Consider the following 25,516-nt stretch of genomic DNA (forward strand, 5'->3'; position numbering starts at 1 on the left):
GAAGCCAGGCAGATCAGTCACTAACGAGGCCTCCCAAGGTCTGCATCAGCCCAGCATGGCGCCCCCCTCCATGCAGGAACAGGTCTGAGCCTTGCTGTTGTGGGCAACGTCTGGGCAGAGGATCACAACCACCATGAGCTTCTCGCTGGGTGCTGATAATGCCATTCACACAGGATGGACAGAGAGGGGCCTGCGCTGCAGGGCTGGTTGAGTGGGCTGTTCTCCACAGGGATCTCTAGAATAAGGGTTACTATGGCAATGTCAGGTAACCGAAGCACCCTTCCGCCCCCACCCAGGTATATGCGCAAAGAGACAAGCGCACACACGTACATGCTTCCTCCACAGGATGTGACCGTATCCCACCCGTCTCAGCACGGTGGCACAGCAAGTAGCGCTGCTGTCTCATAGCGCCTGGGTGGTGCGAGAGGACATGGGTTCGATCGCCGCTCAATCTGTGGAGTTTGCAGGTTCTCCCCGTGTCCGCGTGGGTTTCCTCCGGGTGCTCCGGTTTCCTCCCACAGTAAAAAGACACGTTGTTCAGGTTCCCCCAGAGTGTGTGTGTTCCACTAATGTATGAATGAGTGCCCCAGCGTAAGTAGTGTATCTAGCAGTGTAAGTCACCTTGGTCAATAAGGTGTGCAGGCTCATAACACTACAGAGTTTTTTGGAAGTCGCTTTGGAGAAAAGTGTCTAAATATGTAAATGTAAATGGCTCATCCCGTGCTCATACAGTGAAGAACGTGCCGCTCAGCACAGCTGAAGACCAAGGTACCAGAGAGGGGTCAGGATGCCGGAAATAATTGCTTGGTTCCAGTAGTCCCACTTGTAAGAGTACGCAGAACACGAAAGAGACCCTGAACCCACACTTACCAGGCAACCTAATAGCAGGTGGAAACACAGGGGCGGATAATGCTGTCCTCGCAGGCCGCAGGGTATGCAGATTTTCTTTCCAGCAGAGCTCTTAATTACTCAGCCTTGATTGGGATTTTGATTGAATGCACTGCACAATTCAAATTAAACTGAATAAGCAAGTTGAGATTTCGTTTTGCAATCACGTTAAAATACACTAAAATGGAAGAAACTGTTATAGGTGCCTTTGTGCAATAAATCCTGCCCTGTATTTGTTTGAGCTCAAATTAAGAGAATAAGACAATTTAGCATTTAATGTATTCTTTCAGTCCTTCAGTATTTCATTGTTAAATAACCTACACTGACATTCATTTTTAAAAACAAACATCTTTAACATTGTTATTTGTTAATATTCAAGTAAACAGGTCTGAGCAACAGTTTCATCATTATTTTAATAGTGCAATGCATTTAATCAAAAGAAAGGCAATTGGGAATTGAAAGGCTCAGCTGGAATCAAAACCAGTACAACTTATAGCCACAAAGACCGGGAGAGCCCAGCTCTGCAACAAAACCAGCAGTCACAGAGATGTTCAGCGGGGCTGTGCCGTTTTGCCCAAATACCATGCAAACTCTTCACCAAAGCCAAAACAAAACCAGACGGAGAAGATCAGTCACCCTTATCAACACAAGTGGAGATCTGCCAGAGACAGAAAGATACAGAAACATCCAAATAATAAAACTTATATCTGATCCAGAAAAACTTTACTGACCAATTGAAAACAAGGTCAAAAGTTACATGTTAGATTCCCCCCCTCCCATCATTCAACATAATATAAATTTTTCCAAGTTCATACGTGCAGCATCCTTCACTATCGTATTTATAGTCAATATTGCTGAACCTGGTTCTCACGCTATAGATGATAATCCTTGTCTACCTTCATACTTCCCTATTATTTTCAATTTCAACTCCAAATCGATTGCTGTACGCTTGCCAGACGGTTCTCGTTTTCCTTACATTTACATTTATTCATTCAGCAGACGCTTTTCTCCAAAGTGACGTACATATCATAAAAAATACATTGTGCCCATTGCATTAGGAGAAAGAGACTTAGATTCAGACACGTGACTCTAAAGTACAGTTTGTTACATTCCACCATATACATTAGATGAGTAGCTGCATAAAACTTTATTCGAATATCGACGTTTACTTCCTAGCATTTTTTTTTTTTTAAAACATTAACATTTGTTACATTACAGGAGTTGTTGTGTGAAGGTTTATCCATTGTTTAACAGGCATGATGTTATAGAGTACGAACATTTAAACACTACATGAATTAGTAGATCATTGTCACAGTGAATCCGGAAAGGTGAGTTTTAAGATCCTTTTTAAATGACAGAGATTCAGCAGTAAGTGAATCCTACAAGCGCATGTTTACCATCAGGCATTGTCAATAATGAAAAGGGTAAAAAACATGTGAAAAAGCACTACACTAATGAGAGGCGATGCATTAATGGCTCAAAACACGAGAGAACTGAGAAGAGGCAGCTTCCTGCCTTGTCTGACTACGCCGACTTGCGCTTAACGCATTTCATACATTTTCCGTAAAATAAAAGCACAATCCGTAAATAATGAATATGCCGGGAATTTTTCCATAAATCCAGATTTACACAAATCAAATTTATGGAAGCAGAGGGGTGTCAGTATATTGTCACCAGTGATTGTTAGTTAGAGATTTTGATATCTCAAAATCTACACGCAGAAACTTGAACACAGCATACAGATTTTCCCTTCTCTTTACTACCGTGTTTTTGTTTTGTCATAAAGCACATCACACACATTTATTTCACAATGTTGGGTCATTCGCGGAATTACGCAAAATATGAAAACAGTTTTCACTGTAAAACAGGCAGTGAACAAAGAAAAGTGATGACAACTGGACCAGCAGCAAATTTTTGATGTTGATGGTGAAGATGTACAAGTCGTTGACAATTTTTACGTCGTGGGATCAATATTCAAGAAGGGATCTATCAGTCAAGAGATACACCAAAGACTAGAGCTTGGTAGAGCTGTAATGAAAGCCCGTAGGTCCTCAAATCTGCTGAACAAGACTTTTAAGGATGCCAGAAAAAACAGGCATACTCATTAAAAGTATAAAGGATTGAAGATACATTGGACACATGCACTGTGGAAGAGTAGATTCTCTTGAAAATGCATGGGAAATTTGAAGGAAAATAAGTTAACGACCAGCAACCAGATGGATGGACTCGATCACAGCTCCACTGACACATCGCTTTGAACCCTAAAAACACAAGTGGAGGACAGAACATTCTGGTAAACCTCCGTTTATGTGGTCCCCAAGAGTCAGTGACTCAACTGTACTTAACAAAAGAAATGCAAATCCATGTTAAAGAGAGAGGGTAAACTTAAAAACTAAAATGAATCACTGTGCACCAAGCAAGCACAAACCGATTTAGACATAATGGCTCTGGAGCGACTTGGGATGCAGCCTTCTAAGCTAAGTCGGTAAATACCATAATACCAGAAAAGCTCAGCAATGTCACCATTAGACAAAGTGGAAAATAAAACATTCATAAAGTAATCTAAACATTACATAATAGCCATGGTACTGAATGCAGAACATGAAATACAATAAAACTACAAATCCTTGTCACAATGGTTGGTTGTCTTATTCATCACATGATTTCAGTCAGACCCCCTACCAAGACGGAGGGTAATGATATGGTACAAGCTGCCAGTAAAAGTTCTGGTTCTGCCAAGCAGTCTCTGCATGAAGAGAGGTACTCGCACACTTTGGAGATTAAAGACCTCAGTCAGTGTACAGGTATGCGCCACTTCACGACGTTTTGGGAAGCGACGGACTGCAAATATGACAGTGGTCCCATAAAAATATAATTGGCTGAAAAATTCCTATCAAAGAGCGACGTCGTAACCGTCGTAACGCGATGTATCACTCACATCATGTTTTAAGCGTGTTTTGTAAACAAGCCAACTGTGCTGCCAGACGTATGAAAGTATATACGATTTATGTATAGTACACAATACATGATAATAAACGACTCTTACTGGTTTATGTATTTACTGTACAGTAGTTTTTGTTATTTTAGAGTTTACTCTTCTTAAAAAAGTTCCGTAACGTAAGAGTATTGTACACTCCGGGGTGTTCTCTCAACGACAAAGTTGAACTACGACTGGTTTCACAGAACATAACCCTGTCGTTAAGTGGCGCATACCTGTATTTGCATAATCAAAAGTTTTTTCATGGAAAAAACACCACCCAGAGGCTGCAACGTATGTGTACCAATCAGTCAATCTCCATGTCTGATATGTTGCAAAATCGTTTCTCAGCTGACAAAAATCAGACAAGATCTTTGGGATAAACAACACAGAATGTTTTCCACCGATAACATAACCAATGAATAATATCTAAAGCAATGCTAGTGACCAGAGTGAAAGGTTTCATTTGAATAAATGCCAGGAATAATAAAGCCTTTATTAGCATATGGGAGTTCTGGAATCCGGAATATGCAAAACAAAAAACTAAATGTAAAAAACTAATACTAGAGAAATCTCTTTTAATAGGTAGAGTTCATAAGTTCAAAGTTGATTTAACCATCAGTACCTGTAATTAAAACAACACATATTATAAACACAGATCACACTGTACATGCACCACATAACTGATTATACTTTTTGTACATTCCAAGTAACTAAAGTGGGAAAAGTCGTTATATTCCAATAATTACACTTTATAATTTTCAGAAAAACTGAAGTTTCTCTAAAGTACTATACAGGCTGTATATAGCACTTTGTAGAAGTGTCAAATGGGAAAAGTTACAATCTTCATTTGGTATTAGTTTTCACATTTATCACCACATAATACAATGAATCAATGTACTGATTCTTTACACTATGATTTATGGTAAATCTTAAGTGCTGGTAGTTTAAGGTGCCTTTTGATCTGGAACTTGAAAAAACTTCAGCCTGTAGCCAATGAACACAAAGACCGTTCAACTTCTTACACAATGTCGTCTTAGATATTGTTTATCAACCAGAATTATGGCAGCATGGCGGCACAGCAAGTAATGTTGCTGTTTCACAGTGCCTGGGTGGTGCGAGAAGATGTGGGTTCAGTCTCTACTCAGTCTGTGTGGAGTTCACATGTTCTCCCTGTCTCTGTGTGGGTTTCCACCGGGTGCTCCAGTTTCCTCCCAGAGTTAAAAGACACACTGTTCAGATGGACTGGTGACTGGTGATCACCCAGAGTGTGTGTGACAGAGGAAAGTGTGTTATACTGGTATATGGATAAGTGAACCAGTGCAAGTAGTATCTAGCATTGTAAATCACCTTAGGCGAGTAAGGTGTGGACTAGTACTGCTACAAACTCCACCATGGATGGTCCCAAGCCCGGCTGAGAAAGGAGGAGGGTTGGGCGTCGGGCTAGATACCCACACACCGTAAAAACCTTGCCAGCTACAGAAACGCCATCAAGGAAACTTCATGGCATCTCAGCTCTTAGGGATGCCTGGAGAACCCTTGTTGGCAGGCTATGCCCCAGAAGGGGTGGAAGGCATAAGAAGAAGAATCCTGCTACACAGTGTTCACTGGAAGCTGCTTTGGAGGAAAGCATTTGCTAAGAGAATAAAACGTAAATTTCAAAAACCCAAAACCCCTGTGATTATGCATCACCAATATATTATGTGAATGTATAGTCTGAAAAGATGAGGTCAGTGAGAGATTAAGTAGGGGTGGCAAGCAGGAAAAAAAAATTACATTGTACCAGTTAAGTAGATCTAGGGACAGCAGTGGTTAAGGGTACAGATCTGTGAGCACAAGGTTATTGAACAGAGCAGCAGGAAGTTCCAGATGCAGAACCAGCTAGATAAATGGGTACAATTTTTGAGATGAATAAAAGTATCAGCTAACAAAGAAAACAGGACAGCATGGCAGCTCAGCAGGTAGCACTGGTGCCTCAAAGATCCTGTGCTGTGGGTTTTGACATGGGATCTAATCCATCTCAGTCTGCATGCACATTCTCCACCTGTTCATGTAGGTTTCCACCAGGTGCTCCGGTTTCCTCCCACAATCCAAAGACACGTTTTAGGTGAACTGGTGACTCTAAATTGTTGTATTGAAATAAGAGAATATGAACAGTACATGACTGAATGTGTGTCTGCTTGCCTGAAGATAGACTGGTACACAGTCTAAGGTATGCCCTGTCACACCCTAAGCTTCCAGGACAGGCTCCAGACCACCGAGACCCTGTACTGGACAAGTGGTTAGTGATAATAGATAGATGTGTATCCAAAAAAATACAGCTTGTGAAATGAGAGGCCTTCTCAAAGTTCTTCTAAAACTAGTGGCAATATGATTAGACAGCATTCTACATGCACCACATTAATAGGAAGGTTTACTGTGCCTCAGGTTTGGAGAAATTTTAAATGACTAATTCAGCCTGAAGAGTAAGTACAACATCTCAAAAGGCTCATGTTTTAGGTTTTCATTAGGCTGAAGCTGAGAAAACCTCCACATTACTTCATAACATAATTTAATTTTTCACATCAGCTTTCAGGTATCTATCATACTTTAAGGACAAAACACAGAAAATCAAACTAATATTCAGGACATTACAAGTGTACACCAATGATACGATCTAAAAAGGTGTGCTTTATAAAGCAGCTTGTTGGCATGGCAACCACACCTAACATTTAATGAGAAATGCACAATACATTTGACAAAAACCCAATCAAAAGGCTGCAGAAAGCCAAGTACTGCACCACTGAACTGAAAGTACAGCACATTTATTTGGAAAAAAAATAGTCTGACTTTCCAATAAAGCATTAATCACCCCTTTTTTTTTTTTTTTACAGAAGAGTTAAAGCTAGAAGGTCCCAAGGACCCCTGGCTATTTCGCTACTCAACAGACCGAGCACCCGAGAAAAACCCTAGAAGACATTTATTCATTTGGCAGACACTCACTTAAATTCTGACTTAGAAAATGTTGAATTCTCTGAAAATGGATGAGAAATCCTGGTTGAACATCCTTCCACCAAACCTCATCCCTCATCACAGACGCTTTCTAGTAAGCCTCATCGTGGGAACCGAGGCACATCTACAGTTAATCTACAGTATTATTCTCTCCTCTTTTGTATAGAAAAGTCCACAAAAAAAAAATTAAAAAAAAAAAAAAAAAAAACCTAAATCCAATGAAACTCAAAACCTACTGTACATACACTCCAAGAAGAACCACACCACTGTAGGCTGGCTGTATGCCTCTGCATGCCACATATTCGAATCTTATGGCTACACTGTTGACTTAACATTGTCAAAACTGATACAAAAGGACAGATTTTAATTGAAACCTTGAAACACTGGTCCAAAAAAAAAAAAAAAAAAAAAAAAAAAGTCTGGCTATACCGTTGGGGAAACAAGGGGGGCCATACAAAAAAAAAAATCCAGAATTCTGAGGTACTCTGAAAATAAGGTCATAATGATGAGATGTTCACTGGAAATTACGTACGAAAGAGGTGGTCAAACAGTTCTTGTGTGTAAACACTGATATCGAAGAGGAGGAGTAGCGCAGCTTCCTAAATATTTCAATTTCTCCCTCCGTTCAACGCCATTGGCGGCAGATGCGGAGTTTCATCTGAGGAGAAGCACCGCGCGCCTAACTTCATCCCTTCTGTTATATAAAAATGCTGGTGCTCGAGTCGTACCGTGTCTACATTAGACACTTGGAAATACAAGGGAGAAAAACGTCCCCTAAAACGCGGACTGTGTTGTTGTGTTGTCAGGCAAGAATTCATTTGGGAATTAAAAATAATGTGTCATTAATTACCACACAAACCGTGCCCGATTCGCGTGTCGCGCGGCTGACTCGTCGTCCCCCTCCCCACGAGGGCAGCGCGAGGCGACCACAGCCGGGCGAGCTCGTGCCTCCTCGCTGGCGAAAACGAAAGGCGACAGAGCGACACGAGCGTGAGCAAAACTTTGCAAAAAAAAAAAAACAAACAGATCCGATCGCCGGGGTTCCACAATTTTAAAAAGTCAACACGAGCGCAAGGTTAACCCAAACTTCGCGCTGTTCAACTATTTTTAATTACGGCTGAAAATAAAACGACAAAACTGGGACGTCCCCCAAAAACACTCTTCCTCATCTTCGTCTTCCTCCTCCTCAGTCACCATCATCATTATCATCATCATCATCATCATCATCACCATGCTGTGGCTCTAGTCTAGCCCATTCCAGCTTTCAGAAATAAAGAGGAAGGACGAGCAAACGCGGACTGTGAGGGGTGCGAAAAAACGCGCGAGCGTCCCGCGAAACGGAGCAGGTCGCTGTTGGAAATGCGCGTTCTCCTACCTCCGACCCGGTACATGTTCGCTGCCATGACTGCCCCGGGTCCTGGCGTCTCCAGGTGGGGGTGTCTGTGCTACCGCCGTCGCTGTGCTCTGCCGCCGCTGCTGCGCGCGTTGGAAAATGGTGGATGGATCGATACGAAACGCAGCAGCTCTCGCACCTTAAAGAGACAGTACACCCGTTTTTATGTGGACCGGGGTTCCCCCCCACCCGACTCCGCGTAGCCGTCCGTCCGTCCACGCCTCAGAAGCAGGTTGAAAAACGCGCGTGAAATGTGGACAGCGACCACAACAAAGGCGTTCCCCCCCGAGAACCGGAGGAGGGCACAGGGAGATGTCCGGCCGCAGGGCTGGGGGCCGTGTCCACCCGGCATCCCGGGCGTCCCGCCCCGCCCCGCCCCTCGAAACATCAACACCACACCACAGCGCGCGCTGCGCTGCCGCCCGCTGTAGGACTCGAGCCCCACCAGAGGCGAGGCGTAATCACTCCGAAAACAACTGTTGCTGCTTCTTGCAACTGTCACATAACATTTGTGTGGCACCAGAGCAAGCTGGGACGCTCTTTTTCTTTTTCACAGAAGGCAGTCCGGTGTTTATGTTCGTCTTATTTCCGATATCAACGTTACTGTTAGGTTTGCTTTTGTTCTGTGTCGGAGCTCCTCATCAATGAATCATAAGAAGCAGGAAAATCGGCGATGCTTCGACTTCAGTGCACCAACAACACAAACACAGATGGCTTTTTGTATTTTCAGTTTTCCAGTTTTCTTTAAAATACCTTTATTGCCGCAAATAACCATAGCATTCCATGTACGGATTCCACCCATCTTGCAAAAATTCATGTATAATACACAAACTGTCAGATCATTAATGACATACTTCTGGCGCATTACCTTATAGTCCCTATGACTCAGTATTGTTGTTTTTCCTTTCATAAATGTATGAAACATGAAAATCTCCTCAGTATATTTTCACTTAAATAATTCTTTGTTTCTTAGGTTAATCTGAGTAATTCTGTAATTTAGGGCATTTAAGTATGATGTACAGTCATACTTAAGTATTCATACGTAAGTAAGTGCTCATACGTAAGTATGACTGGTGGGGGGGGTGAGGTCTGGGCCGGACATCCTGCTCACCCAGGGAAGATGCACGCGCAATACATCGCCTCTCCTTCCTGGTGTAGCGATTGCCGCGCGGCCACTGTCTGGCTCACCAGGTAGGAGCTCGCTGCACATGGCCTCTCCTACATTACTGTATCCCTAGCAAAACCTTCTGGTCGGTTCTCCCCGTTTTCACAGAGCTTGTTACGTCACGGTGCGACCGAGTGTCCGGCGGTGTAACTGGACAGGTAGGCTGGACTCGTTAGCCTCGGTTGGCAGCCAGCCTAAGACAAGGACAACTCTGACTCCAAACCCGGGCAGATGAAGCTCATTAGCCCTGTCAGGCCATCCACCTAGGAGAAGGACACTCCGATATTTCACCTACGACCCGGGTCCTCGCTGTCACCATCCCAGCTTGCTAGGCCATGGCAGATGAACCCCAGGTGTAAAGGGTGGGGGCAGTACTGCGCACGTTGCACTCCACCTAAAAACTCCACTGCGCAAACTCGAAGGGCACGCCCACGTCTACGATCAATTTGCAGCCGCTGCGGCCGGATCCGCCTGTCCCGCATTGGTCTCGCCAATCCCCGGCGAGCCTGCAGCAGACACGGACAACCCCCGAACTAAATCTTTGTTCGTGAAGCCAAACCAGCCGCTATGACTGGTATCTGTTGTAATAGTAACCTGAAGGGTTATCAGTTCCAGTTGCAGGAGGAGCTCCGGCACAGTACCTTTGGGGAAAGTAGTCACTGAAAATCACTCCATTAGAAACACAGCTGTCTAAACAATTAAATGTCACTTTAGACAGAAATGATGATACAGTAAAATTGTAATAATTATAACCTGTAGCTAATCTGTTCTATTTCTTATCTTTTTTGTTGTCGTTTAGTTCTTGTATGTTAAACAGTCCAAGACCATACCCTGCAATGGACTGGCATCCTATTTAGGGTGTACTTAGGCAAGTCTGCAACCCAGCTTCTGGGATAGGCTCTGGACCACCGTGACCCTCATTTGGACAAGTAGTTAAAAATAGTCAGTCTTGAGTGATACAAAGACCACATTCCTTTTGTAAAGTGTCTGTATTTTCTATTTCTTGCAAAACTCTACTGGATATAATCATTATTCCTTATAAAGATGGATGAGTTGGAAATTTATCAGGCTTTAAAAGTTAGAACAACAAAAAAAATGTCTTTGCTTTTGCTTTGCCTTTTCAAAGAGCTCAGTTTTGTTTTCCATCATGAAGGCTACCCGTGTTTTGTGTTCCAGTGGCAGCAGTCAGTTTGTGTAAAAGCCACAAAGCAGTCACTATCAGTCATAAAGACTGAGTCTTCGCTCAGCTAAAGGATCCAAGGCATTTTAATGGGTTGGTTCTCTCGTCCAGCTCCACTCTTCTTAAACACACAGATTTATAACATTTTCCGCCACGCCCAGAATCGTGTCTTTTCACAATAGTAGAAGTCTGCCCAAAAGAGCTGTATAAAAGGAGCAATTTCAGTGTAGATGCAGCTACTGCCTTTTGACTGAGAACTGCAGCATTCTTCTCTGGTACCTTGTTTCAAGAGAGCAGGGCAGAACTAGGGCTCTGATGTTCCTGGGTCCCCTTCTCCGAGGAGGTGGTTTACTGCAGTTTGTGAAAACAGGGTGGAATGCTGTGGTGTGTCCAGATTTACACCACACAAGGACCCTAATTACCAAGGCGGGCTCAGTAAGTGGCCGTGGTGTATGATCACATGAAGCTGCTCAGCCAGTCACAGACCGAGATGCACCCCAAATGAACGTTTGATGCAAGCTACCAACCCAACTGACTTTTAGTTTTGCTTTGTACAATGTGATAAGACAAAGCTAGCAACATTTTAAATCATTATTACATTTATTTTCTTAATGCCATGCAAATATTAAAGCCTACTTCATGAATCATGTGCATGTGTGTTTGTGTATATGCAGTATATATATTAATATGCAAATCACATGTTCAAGTTTTGAACATTGAATGTCCACCAGTTAGTTTTAATATAATGCGATGTTTCAGTCGTCAGGAGTCCAGCTTGGCAGAATTCCGAATTTTCCCTCTGATTAGCGGTTGCATGGGCAAGTCATCAATCTGCAACTTTTCTGTACAGTGTGCTGTTTGCAGATATTCATATTAATGGGACACAGTCACCATGCACACCTTAACTAACTATTATCGGAGAAGACACACTTCCTTGTCAGGTTGCAGTGCGATACAGAGTGGACACAGGGGCACGTTAGCCAGCAGCAGAGTAAATCAATTAAGACAGCCACCCTTCCAACTGCCTCGTGCATATTCTTCTCTCTCTCTCGCCTTTCTCTGAGTAATAATCACATCCAGCCATGGCAAGTCGGGCGAGGTGAGATAATGGAGAAATGGTTGTCTTCTCCCTCCCATCCCCAGTCGTTCTCTGTCACTGCACACAGGGGCTGTTCTTCAGGGACAGACACCACCATGTACAGAGGGACTTGACATATACATGATTGATAACAGTAATGACTCCTATGATGAGTGGCAAACTACAGTACTGCATACTTCCTGTGTTGCATGTGCCTCATAATGGAGATGGATCCCAGAACACATTCATAATGATCTGATGTGACTTGACTCCTTAAAAACTTTTTTTTAAACTATAATTATGGTTGTATTTATCAACTGAAACCTCTAATTTTAAAAATAGTAGTGTTAATGGAGTGGTTTTAAACTTGGGGAACTGCAGGGACACTAAAGTCTTTGCAGGAACGTTAATGAAAGAGTGAGGGGTATATTAATGCTAATAAAGCTTTGACAAATTGCGTGACACCATTAATTGGGGTGTGAGGCCCCAAAAGTAATCCAAGATCCTTAACATGCTGTGCAAGAAACTAAATCTGCCAAATGGATGTGACAAGAACAATAAAAAGAAAATAAAGGGACACTATGGACAGTTTTACACACAAAGAGGTCATGACCTGAAAACTCCAGGTGGCATTGCAGAAGATCTTTGTCCACATCAAGAGGATTAGATGTGACAAGCTGTTCCAACCATGTTCCAGGTCTAATTCTGTAGTAAAGAAAAACCAAAGGAAAAATGAGCACATCTGTTTCAACACTGGACATTGTGAAAATCCACATAAATTCCGCTGAAGTGCCATCAATGGTTTAAAATGGGGATGGTAAACATATGCAAAGTGCGTATGAGAGTGTATGTCTAGGCCATGTGTTAAAGGACTTTTCCACTAAAAAAAAAAGACAAAAATCAGCAAAAGATTAAAAAAAAATCAGCATTTACACCAAGTCGTTCTCCTTGGCTTCCAGAAGCTACTAGTTGTGGAAATAGCCTTACCTTTGCACACCAGAGATGAAGGACAAGATGGGGAAATGCTTGCTCATCCTCTTGGCCAAACAGTTGTTTCGTGGAGCAGTGACAAACAGCAATTTTGACCCTTTGCCACAAGTTCTCAGTAGAGAGTGTTTAAATCAGGACTTTGACTGGGCAGCTCAAAGACATTCACTTTCACTCTCATTTGTCTTTGCCTGTGTATTTAGGTCACTTTACAGCTAAAAATGATCTTTTTAGACTTTAAGTGTTTTGCATTAGGAGGAATGTTTTCCATAAAGATTTTATGTCTTCATCTCAATCCTGGGAGGCTCTTCAGTCTCTGCTGATGTCTACCAATGTCATTATGCTGTCACCACCATTGTTGACAGTTGTGATGGTGTTGACAGGGTGATGTGCTGTGCTGAATTTCCTCCAGATGTAATGCTTCAGATTTAGAAGAAAAGATCAAATTTTATCTTACAGAAACATTCTCCCCCATGTGGGAGACTGATCTGTGGCTTATCGTACATCGATATTGTAAAGTCTGTTAATACTTCAGACTTTACTATACAATTTATTGCACTTACTTTTTATTCAGTGATGGTTTCATTCCTTTTCTTGGTCGTACAGGCTGTTTTTGTGGACTGAGCAGGACTTGGCTGACTCAAGGACATCTTTGCTTATGTAAGCTATTGCCCTCTGTAGCAGTTCCAAAGTTGCCACTGGCTTCGAGGCGGCCTTCTTGACCAATTTTCTCATTCACCCGCTTGCTTGGCTTGAAGGAACAACCTAATCTAAGCAGTACCCTGGTAGAACAAACACTGTCCGTCCCTTAACGATGGACTTGACCATGCTCAAAGGAATATTTTGTGTCTAATTTTTTCATGGCCTTCTCCTTCTCGGTGCCTTTCAACAACTACACCAACTTGTTCTGACAGCTCCTCGGCCTTTTTGGTTGAACTTTCCCTTTCAATTCATAGCATTGACCAAAGAACCTTCCAAAGCCAGGTGTGTTTTTCATGGAATCCATTATTATTGCAATTAAACAAAAACCTTTTAAATAGCTGTGTGTAATTCTGTGAATCTGTACATTTTTCTGTGCGCTTGAAAAATAATAAGGATCAGAAACATTTGCAGACATTTTACCACTGCTGACTTTACAATATCAATGTATGATAAGCCACAGATCATTCTTAAATGCCCAAAAGATTATTTGATCTTTTGTTCTAAATCTAAAAATATGAAAAAAAATAATATTTCATCAGTCTTGACTTTAGACATATTAGACAGAGGATAAAATAAAATGATTGACAGCAATAAGGTTTGACACCTATGCGGTTTAAAACAAGAAATGATCTGTGGCTTATTGCACGTTGATTTACATTTACATTTATTCATTTAGCAGATGCTTTTCTCCAAAGCGACGTACATCTCAAAGAAACCCCATTTTTTGCATTACGTTAGCAGAAAGAGAGAGACTTAGATGCAGACGCGTGACTCTGAAGTACAGTTAGTTTGATTCTTTCCCACTGTATGAACTGATGTACGTCACACAACTGATTGTATATAACTTTAAAGTTATGGGTCATCCTATGGATAACACTGATATTGTTATAAATTTACCTTGACATTTAGCAGACACTTTTCTCCAAAGCAACGTACATCTCATAGAAAATACAATGTGTGCATTTCCTTAGCAGAAAGAGATTTAGATGCAGATGCGTGATTCTTAAGTGCAGTTAGTTTTATTTATTTACATTTACATTTATAAATTTATTTACATTTACACGTATTCGTGTAGCTAATGCTTTTATCCATGTTGACTTACAGTGTTAAGGGTTAGGCTGAGATATACTCACAAGGGACAGTACTTGTTATCCATAGGATGACCCATAACTTTGAAGTTATTTTTTCCTAGAAAAACAGAATCATTGTTTTAGAGTTTCCTTTGTTTATATGGACCTACAAAGAAGATTTCTAAATCCAGTTATCATGGTCCTACATTTAATATGGGTCCATATTGCTGTGCAGGTCATAACTACTATTGTGTATATAATTTGTCACACTGTTAAATGTTAAACAGGAACATTTCAAGTGGCACAAGCTGTTGGTGTCACCAGAAATAGAATTTGTACATCCTGCCACCCATACACTTCAGTAGCATTACACAGAAATGTAAATACTTAAATATTTCAACTGCACTTGCTTAAGTATTTAGGTCAAACCTAAGTGAAATTTCAAACCTAACTGTTGACTTTAACTTCCCTTCAGAAGATGTGTGTTTGTTTAGCAACTGTGCAGCAGTTATATGTTATATATGTTAGCAGTTATGTGTTGTTGTGTAGCTACTGCTTTGCTATCCTGGCACAGCACTTAGAACACCCCCATGTTGGAGATTTAGATGTCATGCCTGTTTAATGCTAGTGGTGTTGATCCAAAGTGCTTGTATAATTGTACATTGTTGTTGCCTTTGTGTCTCCTCTACTCATTTCTCTGCACTGGCTTCCTATAGCTGCCCAGATCAAATGTAAGACCCTGGTTATTGTCTACAAAAGCATCAACAGAACTGCTCCCAGCTATTTACAGGTCTCGATCAACCGCTATGCCCCAACCAAACCACTTCGCTCATCTACTTCTGCTCGCTCGGTGGTCCCGCGCACAAAAAGTTAAGCGCGGAGGTTCTCGGTTCCGGGTCCGTTGTGGTGGAATGAATTCCCCCGTCACTCAGAACTGCTGAAACTCTGTCTACGTTCAAGAAGGGTCTGAAAACTCACCTTTTCCGTACTCACTTCGCCCAAGATCTCTCCAGCTCATGTACGGTGTAAATTTTCATGCACCGTGACTTTATGATCATCCCCAGATAAACCTTTACACAGCTACTACTCTGGTATTGTATGTAAATGTTTGTGTACCTTATAAAAAAGTAAAAATTTGTAGGAAGGTTATCAGGATTCATCTATCCTGAATTTTGGGCACCTACTCGAGCGATGAACATCGATGCATCAAGTGGAAAGAAACAAAATAGGTTTACTTAAGAATCATATGTCTGCAACTATGTCTCTTTTTCTTAATGTAATGCAGAAATTAGTATTTTCGCCGAGATGTACGTCGCTTTGGAGAAAAGTGTATGCTAAATGAATAAATGTAAATGTAAATGTATGGATGCTCTGAAATGTGATTGTTGTAGTAGGAAGAGTAAAGTGCAGTAAAGACCAAGTACCAAGTGCAAGTACTCGCAGTACAAGAGCTGCATGTCATATGTCACTTGAATCAGCAGTCTTTTCGCCTGGAATTGTACCAGAAGGTTACAAATTCATGTTTCACGTATGTGGGGCCTGCTACTGAACACATAAGTCTTAAGAACTGAACATGTATGTTTCAGTGTGTCTCAGCAAATGGTATCGAAATTAGTTCCTCAAGCTACCGAGCTAGCCAACTTTCGTGAAGTTGCTGGAAAGGAGTCTGGATGTTTTTGGTTAATTTGTGCCGGACAATTCTGCCTTTTGTCCCAATTTTTCTAAAAGATTGAAATTGCCAGGCCGCAGAGATGTTCGTTCCTGCGCATTATTTCAAATTAACCAGCAGAGGTCGCCATATGCAGATTAACGCTCCAGCGCTCCAACCGTGAGGTCAAGGCCACCCATACGGGCGCTCCCATTGGACAAGGGCAGAGAAAGAGGCGGGACCGGAAACCGTGGTTAGTGTGTTGACAGCGGAGGCGACCTTTGATGGCTACCAAGATTTAAAAGCACACACAAAGTAGGAGTTCCCACCACTGTTGCACAATCATTTTGATACTGACATCGTTTCATGTCTTTTGCCACATTTACATCTTTTTTTTTTTTTTTTTAATTTATTCATTTTGCTGATGCACTTCTACAAAGCAACTTATAAATACTAAGGTACACATCTCTGGGCAGTTTTTTAAATAGAGAATTTAGGGTAAATTCTTTCTCAACAAAACTACCACAGCAATTGGAATCTGAACCTGGGTTCTTCTAGGGATCCAGAGCCAATGATTCAAACCACTTGGCTACTCACTCTCTGTTGAAGTTAAGGGTGTCTAGTTAGATAAATGAGGAAATGTCAATAGTGATTCCGAATCCATATAATCTGAGGGTTTTTAAGGAGCTGGATATGTTTTCAAGTATAGTATTTTAAACTCAAATAGATGGACTCCAAGTAAATTACTTTACAGACACATCATTTAATATGCGTTTTGTATGAACTGAAGTCTTTGTGTCTGTGTAATGCTGCTTGTTATTAATATTTGGCCGCCTTAAACCATCCCACATCTTACACCATTTGTTACACTTTTATGTAGAATTGATTTAACGATTTTCTCCATTTATTCAAGGAGACACTGGAGCAGTTCCAGTTACATTTCTAATAGTAGAGCACTCCTCTAGACCCTTTGTCTGTAACCACCTGCTGTTGGTATCAAATAATTGTACATCAGTACACATCTTTAGAAGGCATTAGTCAAGTACGTCTTCAGCCATTTCCTTCCAAGTGTGTGTATTTGTGTGTGTGTGTGTGTGTGTGTGTGTGTAAACAGTGCTAGGTCAGCAAGCACAGCACCACGACTCTACACATAGACCCAAGTAAGGCCAGTGAGCCACCGCTTACCCTCAGATATCGGGAGCTGGAGAGATAAGGACATTGCTGGTCCCTGGAGCCCTGCATACCCCAGTTACCCTTCGGTATTTATAGAGAATAGAGTGTGTTTTGATGTACGAGGAATGTCATAAATAAGCTCAACTCAAAGAGAGTTATTTGTGTTATAGTGGTTGTAGTTACTACTGCTTTGCAGACACTTTAACTGAAAGTGATTTATACAAGTCATAACTTATAAGGAACTACAATGTTAATGGGCTGTTCCTGGAACTACTAAATTGTATTTTTCTGAACGGTACAATGCCAGGATACAACATCCTGAAAAACTACGCCACCTATCTTCTTTGTTTATGGAATTAATGAAATGTAACCCTTGGGAATGGTCCTAATGGCCTGCAGTTGGCCATGCTGACATCTGCTTAGGCAATGGCACAGTCCTAGGCACTTGTATGGGATTTGGAGTCATTAAAAGGGATGCTACAGAAGTGCCGGTGGACATTGTGGAGCTACCCCACAGCTGCCCTGGAGGTCCTAAATGCCCCGTCTTCAGGCACCCAGCCCTGTAAGAGTATTTCATCCTTGGTCATTCCAGGAGAGGAGCATGCCAGGAATCTGAGGCGACTTGGACATCACCCTTGGTCACAAAGGCAACTGGGTGAGCCTTGTGAGTGGGAGGTGTAATGCAAGACCCCACTTCAAGGGAAATGAGAGCCTTTGTGAAGGGGGGAGTGGAGCCTGTAAAAAGTCTGGCCCTGGAAACAAGGGGTAAAGGGGAGACAGAACAGCAGCTGGTGCCATTGAGCAGTCATTGAGGCGCCAATCCTTACTCCTCCCTCGCTCACACCCTTGCTCCACCTCCTGCCTCCCTCTATATCAAAGTACTCTGGGAAGTGGTTTGTGTGTGCCGGTCAACGCTATGTGTTGGTGTATGTGTGTAGCTTTGGAGACCACGAGTCCCATGTGGATCTCAGCTACAGGTGCTCACTCTGCAACCTCTGCACACGAGGGAAGTGAGGGTAAATGGACATAGGCACCATGAAACAAAGATATCAACTAACACTTAGCTAAATTTTGAGTCTATTTTGCTTTCTAGCTAATTAAAGGGTTGGCACAAAATTTAAAGAACAGAAACTGTGATAGAAATTTTAAGGCAGGAGGTGACCTGTAGCAAAAACAGGAGAAAGGAGGTAATGTGATCTAAGCACAGGTTTTACTTTTAGTTGACACTTTTCTACAAAGCGACTTATAGTGTTAATCCACCTACAATTATTTACCTATTTGTACAGCTGGGTAATCAATTCAGGGTAAGTACTTTGCTCAATGGTACTAAAGCCAGAGGTGGGTCAAAGGCAACAGCTCTAACCACTACGCCACCAACCGTCCCCTGAGGTTTTATTTCTCAGCTGTAAATGGTGAAATGGTGCAAAACTTGACTTATTCTGAGGAACAATGCCAAGAAGCACATCTGGCACAGCACCAGAGTGAAGCATTATGACCCTATAGACAGCAAGCTCAACCCTTTTTTTTCCTCATCTTGAGAATACAAAGGTTTACCCTCTGCAATCAGGGAGGGGGAGTTCCCTTGTGGTGGGACACCAGCAGGAGAGCGACAGATGTTACATTACATTTATCAGTTTTGCAGATGCTTTTCTCAGAAAGCAACATGCAATGACTATTAGGTAGTATTTAGCTGATGACTTTGTCCTGGGTAATTTACAATGCTACTTACAATATATTACATTTCCCAAAATCATTCACTTGTTTATACAGCAGAGAAAGGCAACACACACACACATAGTACAGGCAGTTTAAAGGCACCAATTCACTTTAAGCACATGTTTTTGGACTGTGGGAGGAAACCCATACCATCTGTGGCAGATTCAAACCCACATCTGAAAATGGCCCAGGAGGTTTTAGGCACCGGCAGTACCCACTGAGCCACTGTGCCACCAGGTTCATATACAGGTAGATGTAGGTCTTGCTGAGCAGTAATGCTTGTCACACCTCTCCCTGTGCCTTTGGACCAGCTGTACGGTTATCAGCTGGGAACCACCCCTCATCGAAGTTTTACCCCTTTAATCCTGGAACATCTCCTGGCAGTGGAGCATTGGCAAGACTGTAAGCAGCTGGCCTGAGGATCCTTCCCTTCCAGGTGTTGTCCTTTCTCCATGGCCCTGGGAAAGCTTTCGCTTTCACTGCTCATAGAGTCTTCCAGCTACCTTACCCACAGCTAGATACTTCCCTTGTCTGCCTTCTCAGCAAGCTCCCTCAGTACCTTCCTCAGCATTGGTACTGTCACTCAAATGTCCCTCAGTAGACGCTGAGTAGATCTTCCCAAAAGCCTCAGCATCCCACCTCCACCAGAGAGAAGATGGTCTCCATCCTGCTTCCCTGCATTTGGCCATAAGCTCTGAGTATTTCACCCTCTTCCTCTCATGAGCTGCCTCCAAACCTTCCTCCCACAGGATGGTCAGTTCAATCATTATGACCGTTTTTTACTGTTTCAGACCATACCACGATGTCTGGCCAAAGAGGAGTTTTCATAGTCTTAGTGATAAACTGCAGATGTCGATTGAGGTCTCATGGTCCAGTTGTTTCCAGGAGGAAAGATTGCTCAGTTCTCCTTCTGCGTGATACCCTGTGATAATTCTCCTTGCTTGACAAAGTGGATCGGCTTTTTTCGTGAGACAGGGTGACCTTTATTTGCTTCCTGTTCGCCCATACCAGTCAAATTAATTACACTAGAAAATGTCAGCCTATAAAAGTGTAAGCCTTATGAGAAACTCAGAACAGAGGCATACATTGAACAAATAACAAAAATGACAGAGAAATTCTAATACAGCAGTCAAAAACAAAAAAGACAGTAGTCTAAAGTCACCAGTGATTTTCCTGAGTATTGACTGACTAACTTTTGATCCAGCCTGTGCCACATTAAGCATAATGGAAAAAGTCATTTTAATTCCCACTTTAATACGCTTAAATCTGAAGATAGCACTGTGCCTTTTTCAGGGGATGTGAAGCAATTGCAGTTTGAACTTATATGCTTCAATAAGTGCAACACGTTGCTCAGAGGGGGGTGAAACAAAAGCTTTCATACGCTGTTGATCACCAGGACCAGAACTGGCAGTCAGTGGCCTGAAGTCTGGCAGCCGAGACACTTTCACACGGCGTATATTCTAGTATCACACTGAGAACTGAAGCCAAATGGTGTGCCTAAGGCTTGGAGTGCGCAGGTAAATATCCTTTCCAAAAATCCCACCTGGCCAGGAGCCTGAGCTGTCGTCTCTCGGTTGATAAAAGGCTGCTGCTAGGCTTAAGCGGTCATTGATAAATGGCAGGTCTCAATTTAGGGACACGTTCAACATTGTGGACCAAGGACATAACCTGGTCAGAAGCTGGCACTGAAGGTACATATCTTTGAGCTGAATTAGGGCAAGACAGCCCACTGTGAGAGCAGCTGAATGCAAATTGTGGTAGGAAAGTTCTTTAGTGCTGGCAGGGAAGACTCCGTCTGTGCCTGATGTAGTTTTATGCTGGTTTTGATCTTGCTGAAGATCCCTGGTGAATTGAGTGCAAGTTGGTTTTTCCCTAAACAGCTACCATACTTTTAAATTTTTAAAAAAAAAAATTTAGTTCACCATTTTGATACTCGCCAACCGACTCCTTTCAGTAATGATGGAAAAAAGCAGACTTCAGACTTTCCTTGTATAATGAGTGCAATTAATTCCTGAAAGTCTACTTACAAGGTGAATTCATTTAAAAGGAATTTTTAATTGCTATCAATTAAAGCATTAATAACGTATTCCTGAAACATTTTCTTTTGCCTTTTTGCTATCTTTTAGCAATTCAATTTAGACATTAAAGCTTTTTTTACTTTAGGGTACATTACACTGCCAGGTAATTGTTTTACATTATGATGAAAAGCCATGAGATTTCTGGGAGATGCTTGTGAGCTGGTACAGAAGAAGTCACATCTAACATGGGGGCCGGCTCACCTTGTGCTCAATGTTTTCAATAGAAATATTCAAATTAAAATTTTGAATTGAAATTTGATTTTTTATTGGGTGAGGAGTTTGGCCATCCAAGAAGAACTCAACTCCGCATTGAGAGGAGCCAGATGAGGTGGTTCGGCCATCTGGTAAGAGCATCCACCTGGGCGCCTCCTTTTGGAGGTATACCAGGCATGGCCAATTGGGGCGAGACCTCAAGGTCGGCCCAGGACCCGCTGGAGAGATTATATCTCCCAGTTGGCCTGGGAGCGGCTAGGGATCTCCCAGGCGGCACGGTGGCACAGCAGCACAGTGAGTAGCACTGCTGTGTCACAGCACCTGGGTGGTGCGCGAGAAGGTGGGTTTGATCCCTGCTCAGTCTGTGTGGAATTTGCATGTTCTCTCTGTGTCTGCATGGGTTTCCTCTGGGTTCTCTGGTTTCCTCCCACAGTTCAAAGACATGCTGGTCAGGTTCACCCATAGTGTGTGAGTGACAGAGAGTGTGTGTGTGTGTTCCACTGATGTATGGAGAGTGACCCAGTGTAAGTAGTGCATCTAGCAGTGTAAGTCACTGCGGTGAATAAGGTGTGTGGACTAGTAACACTACATAGTATCTGTTGTAAGTTGCTTTGGAAAAAAGCATCTGCAAAGTGAATTAGTTTAAATGCAGCTGCGAGGGATAGGGACGTCTGGGGTTTTATGTTCTCCCTAATGCCACTGCAACTCTAGAAGGGCAAGCGGGCAAGAAAATGGGTAGATAGATGGAATTTGATTTTTGATTTGAAAACTGAATTTAAATTCATATTTTGAATGGAATCGAACCTTACAGTTAGTTTATATTCCCTAGACACAATAGGCCTAGGGAATATAAACACTGAGCTGTTATCACTGACCTTTGGAGAAAAATGGTGGAATCCCATGTACAGTACAGTAAGCGCCAGAATGCTGTAGTGTCAAGGTGAATGTCCTCATTTATGAGTGTCCTCATGAATAAGTCAGAGCCGGAGCACTGTAGCAATAAACCGAGTATGAGTGCTTTGAGGCGTGAAGGGGACGCACTGTTTTTTGCCGAGTGCAGCAGAATGAGATGAAGGCCTGCAGGTCAGTGGAAAGGAAGTGTGGTCTTGCCTTTATCATTCCACTTGTGGTCATTGACAGAAGGACAGATGAGGAGCAGTAAGTGTGGGGATGGACTGAGAGATGATTTAACACACCCTTTATTGCAGGGGCCAGGAATTTAGCTAACATTACTGGGGCAGTGAGGAGGTATCTGTCCTTCAATTATCTCCCCAGATCTTCTTCACTTCTGACATCTGAGGCCAGACTACAGAGAAGCACCCAGTGCGTTTATTTAAAGAAACTGCGCTCTCAGAACCCCAGCCCAGTGGGATCGGCAAAGGCCTCGGTCAAAAACAAACTTTTCATTATACTGCCCTTCTGTGTATATACCGTTGCCATAAAAAGCTGAGCATGCATAGATGCTGGAGCTATCACATCACTGGAGAGAGAAGACATGATTTTCAAGCCTGAATGCAGAACAGCTGTGCAATTCCCTTAAGAGGCAACACAATAGGTTTTTGGTAAAATCTAAAAAAGTACAGATTGTGGTGGTGACATAACTTTGACCCAAAACTTCATTTGTTTTAGACAGGGCTAATTTTGTTGATGCCTATATGAGAATAATCTTCAGCATGTTTACAGTATGCACATGTCTGCCAAGTATGAGTGTGGGTTTTAAATGACTTCTGGATGAACCCTCAGCAAAGGACATCCAATTCTGTGTTTTTGGTAACATGACATATTTAATGTTGCTAAAATAAGCCAAGGCATTCCATGTTGCACAACTCTATTTCCTTGCTTACACACCGTAGCTATATAACATTAACGTTGAGTCTAAGAGGGCAACAGCAACTGACAAATTAATCAAAATCTGCACTTACAGATCTTAGATGTGAGGAGGGGTGATCTATGACTATAATTAAATGATTACAGTTTGAAACCAATTAGCAGAGGCATTTTTGAATGGGACAGAATTTCATGAGTTGCTCCCTGGGCCATGACAAGAGTAGCGAGTGAGGAAAACACTGCAAAATGACTCTGTATCCTGCAGATGGCTAATCCAAATGCATCAGCCGTTGACTAAATCAATTTCTCGATGGCTACCAGCCTGCAAAATGTGAAATTTCATCAACTTAGAGACTGTTTGTTTCTTAGTAGCTTAAACAGAAGTAAAATTCTGCAAGCAACCACGTGTGTGTCTCCAGAATGCCACACTGTTTTGCCATATTTTTCAGTTTTTTGCTGTTTCCAACAGTTTTTTTCATTTTTTTTTTCTCTCTTCTTATTTTTGAATAAACCCCAATGAATTTAACGTACGAGGTTCTCATTCCTGCGTGGAGGCAGGATCCCACATTGTGATGTGGTTATGAGGTGCATTAAGGCTCTCCTCTTTTTCTGAGATGATATGTGCCGCACCCATTGAAACCCACATGACAGCCTTCTGGCATCCTCTTGCAAATAGCAAAAACGGTAGGTTTGTAAATAAGTCCTTTAAACATGGACTGATTCGACAAAGCCACACAGATACAGGTTTAGGAAGACACAGTGGGAGTGATGGAGTGTTCAAACTGCCCACATCAAAAGTGTCTAACTGGCTGTAATTGGCTATGGTTCATTATGTCCGTGCTCACATGGGCAATTTTTAGAGGGCAACGCAAAACTAAAGCTATATCTCTTGTAGTTAAAAAAAAAGTCTCAAAACCTGAGCCCCAAGTAACAATTATTCTTTCTGAGAAGAGGAGTGGAATTAATAATGGCAGGCTTTGCAACCCCTATAATTGCTATTTTTTTTAACAAGCTGCTGTTCACTTTGCAAGTTACCAACATGACACAAAGAAACATCCAGGGACTTGCACAAAAGCATCATTTGAACCGTCTGTCTCCATTATCGCCCATTACACTTGTTTTCCCGCACTTGAAGCCTTAGCGGAAGTGTGATAAGTCAGTGTCACACACTGGCTGATAAACCCACAGAATCTCCTCTTAGAAGGAACGTTATGCATTATCTTTGCCGAGGAATGTTTAGTACACGTACACACCCTTATTTTTTTTCTAGTTTCTTGGTTGTCTGTGACTTGTCTTTAACGCATATATGCGTAAATTCTAGGCATAGTAATTCTGCAACAAACTAAGTTCACTTCAAAATTATGCTGCAGCTCAGTACATGTAACTGCTCCCTTTGCTGGGCGAAAGGAACTGCTGCTGGGGTTGATCAGGACCATGCTGTGAGTGTGTTGGTCCCGTGTGCCCCTGTTGTTGGCCTCCAGTGTGGCATATCAGCATAGGGCACCAAATTCTGTCAAAGGGGTGAGGCTGGACACATTCCAGTCCCAGACCATGACGAATAAGGCATCAGGAATGCTGAGAGCAGGTGATGTGAGTGAGTGCCACTAGAGGACAAGTGTGACTGCAGCATCCCACATATGTCCACCCCAGCATAACACCGTCTAAAGCAATTATGCACACTCACTTTACACACAAATCCATTTCTATCTGATTGTAGAGACGAGTCACAGCAAACCGAAACGTGCAGTCGGCAAACCTAATTTCCTGGACCGACTCCGGCTCCAGAATTCCGCCTCACACCTAGGATCCAGGAAAAATCCGGAAAGACAGCAACAGCGAGAAGGAAAAGTAAACCACAATCACATCCATAATCATAGCACTGCAAATTATTGCGCGTCGCACAAAATATTTGGCCCTTGTGCTGATATTCAAGCGCTCCATTGCGTGCTCACACCGCAAGATACGGGGAGAAACACATTTTGTACACAGAGGGGAAACGCAGGTAAGATTTACGGAGACACTGGTCACAAACATGTGACAAGCGCTGCACTGGAACGCGGATCAAAGAGCTGGGCGTTCCAGTAACAGACTACCTGTTCAATGTCATCCGGCGCTCGCAGGCTCGTGTGTCTATGAGCGAGTAACCTAACAACCGCAAAGTTTGTAAATAACGTTGTGAATGATGATGATGTTATAGGGTGGGATAAGCATGTTAAACCTATTAAAAGCAACATGTCACACAAAGGCCTATAAATTATTAATTAGCCTATTAAGTAGAACGGAAAACGAAGGCAGAGTAATCTGATGTCATGAAACTATACACTACTATGATGAATATGAGCAGACATGAGAAGAACACCCTTATTCTCCACTGTGTCCTACTTCTAACCGTATGGCGCATGCCAATAATCTGCCCGAATTGAAGCACTG

General features: G+C 42.4%; 1 protein-coding gene across 2 annotated transcripts in view; it reads right to left on the reverse strand.

Annotated features, from left to right (window-relative positions):
- The window catches only part of mta1 (metastasis associated 1), a 51,439-nt gene extending 42,915 nt beyond the window's left edge, over window positions 1–8,524 (reverse strand). For both annotated transcript variants that reach the window (XM_018733974.2, XM_018733966.2), the window contains exon 1: window positions 8,232–8,524. In XM_018733974.2, the coding sequence (XP_018589490.2) occupies window positions 8,232–8,259 (28 nt within the window). In that variant the 5' untranslated portion in view covers window positions 8,260–8,524. The remainder of the gene's footprint in view (window positions 1–8,231) is intronic.
- Between the last annotated feature and the right edge of the window lie 16,992 nt (window positions 8,525–25,516).

Source organism: Scleropages formosus, chromosome 15 (genome assembly GCF_900964775.1).
Source record: "Scleropages formosus chromosome 15, fSclFor1.1, whole genome shotgun sequence".
Lineage (NCBI taxonomy): Eukaryota > Metazoa > Chordata > Actinopteri > Osteoglossiformes > Osteoglossidae > Scleropages > Scleropages formosus.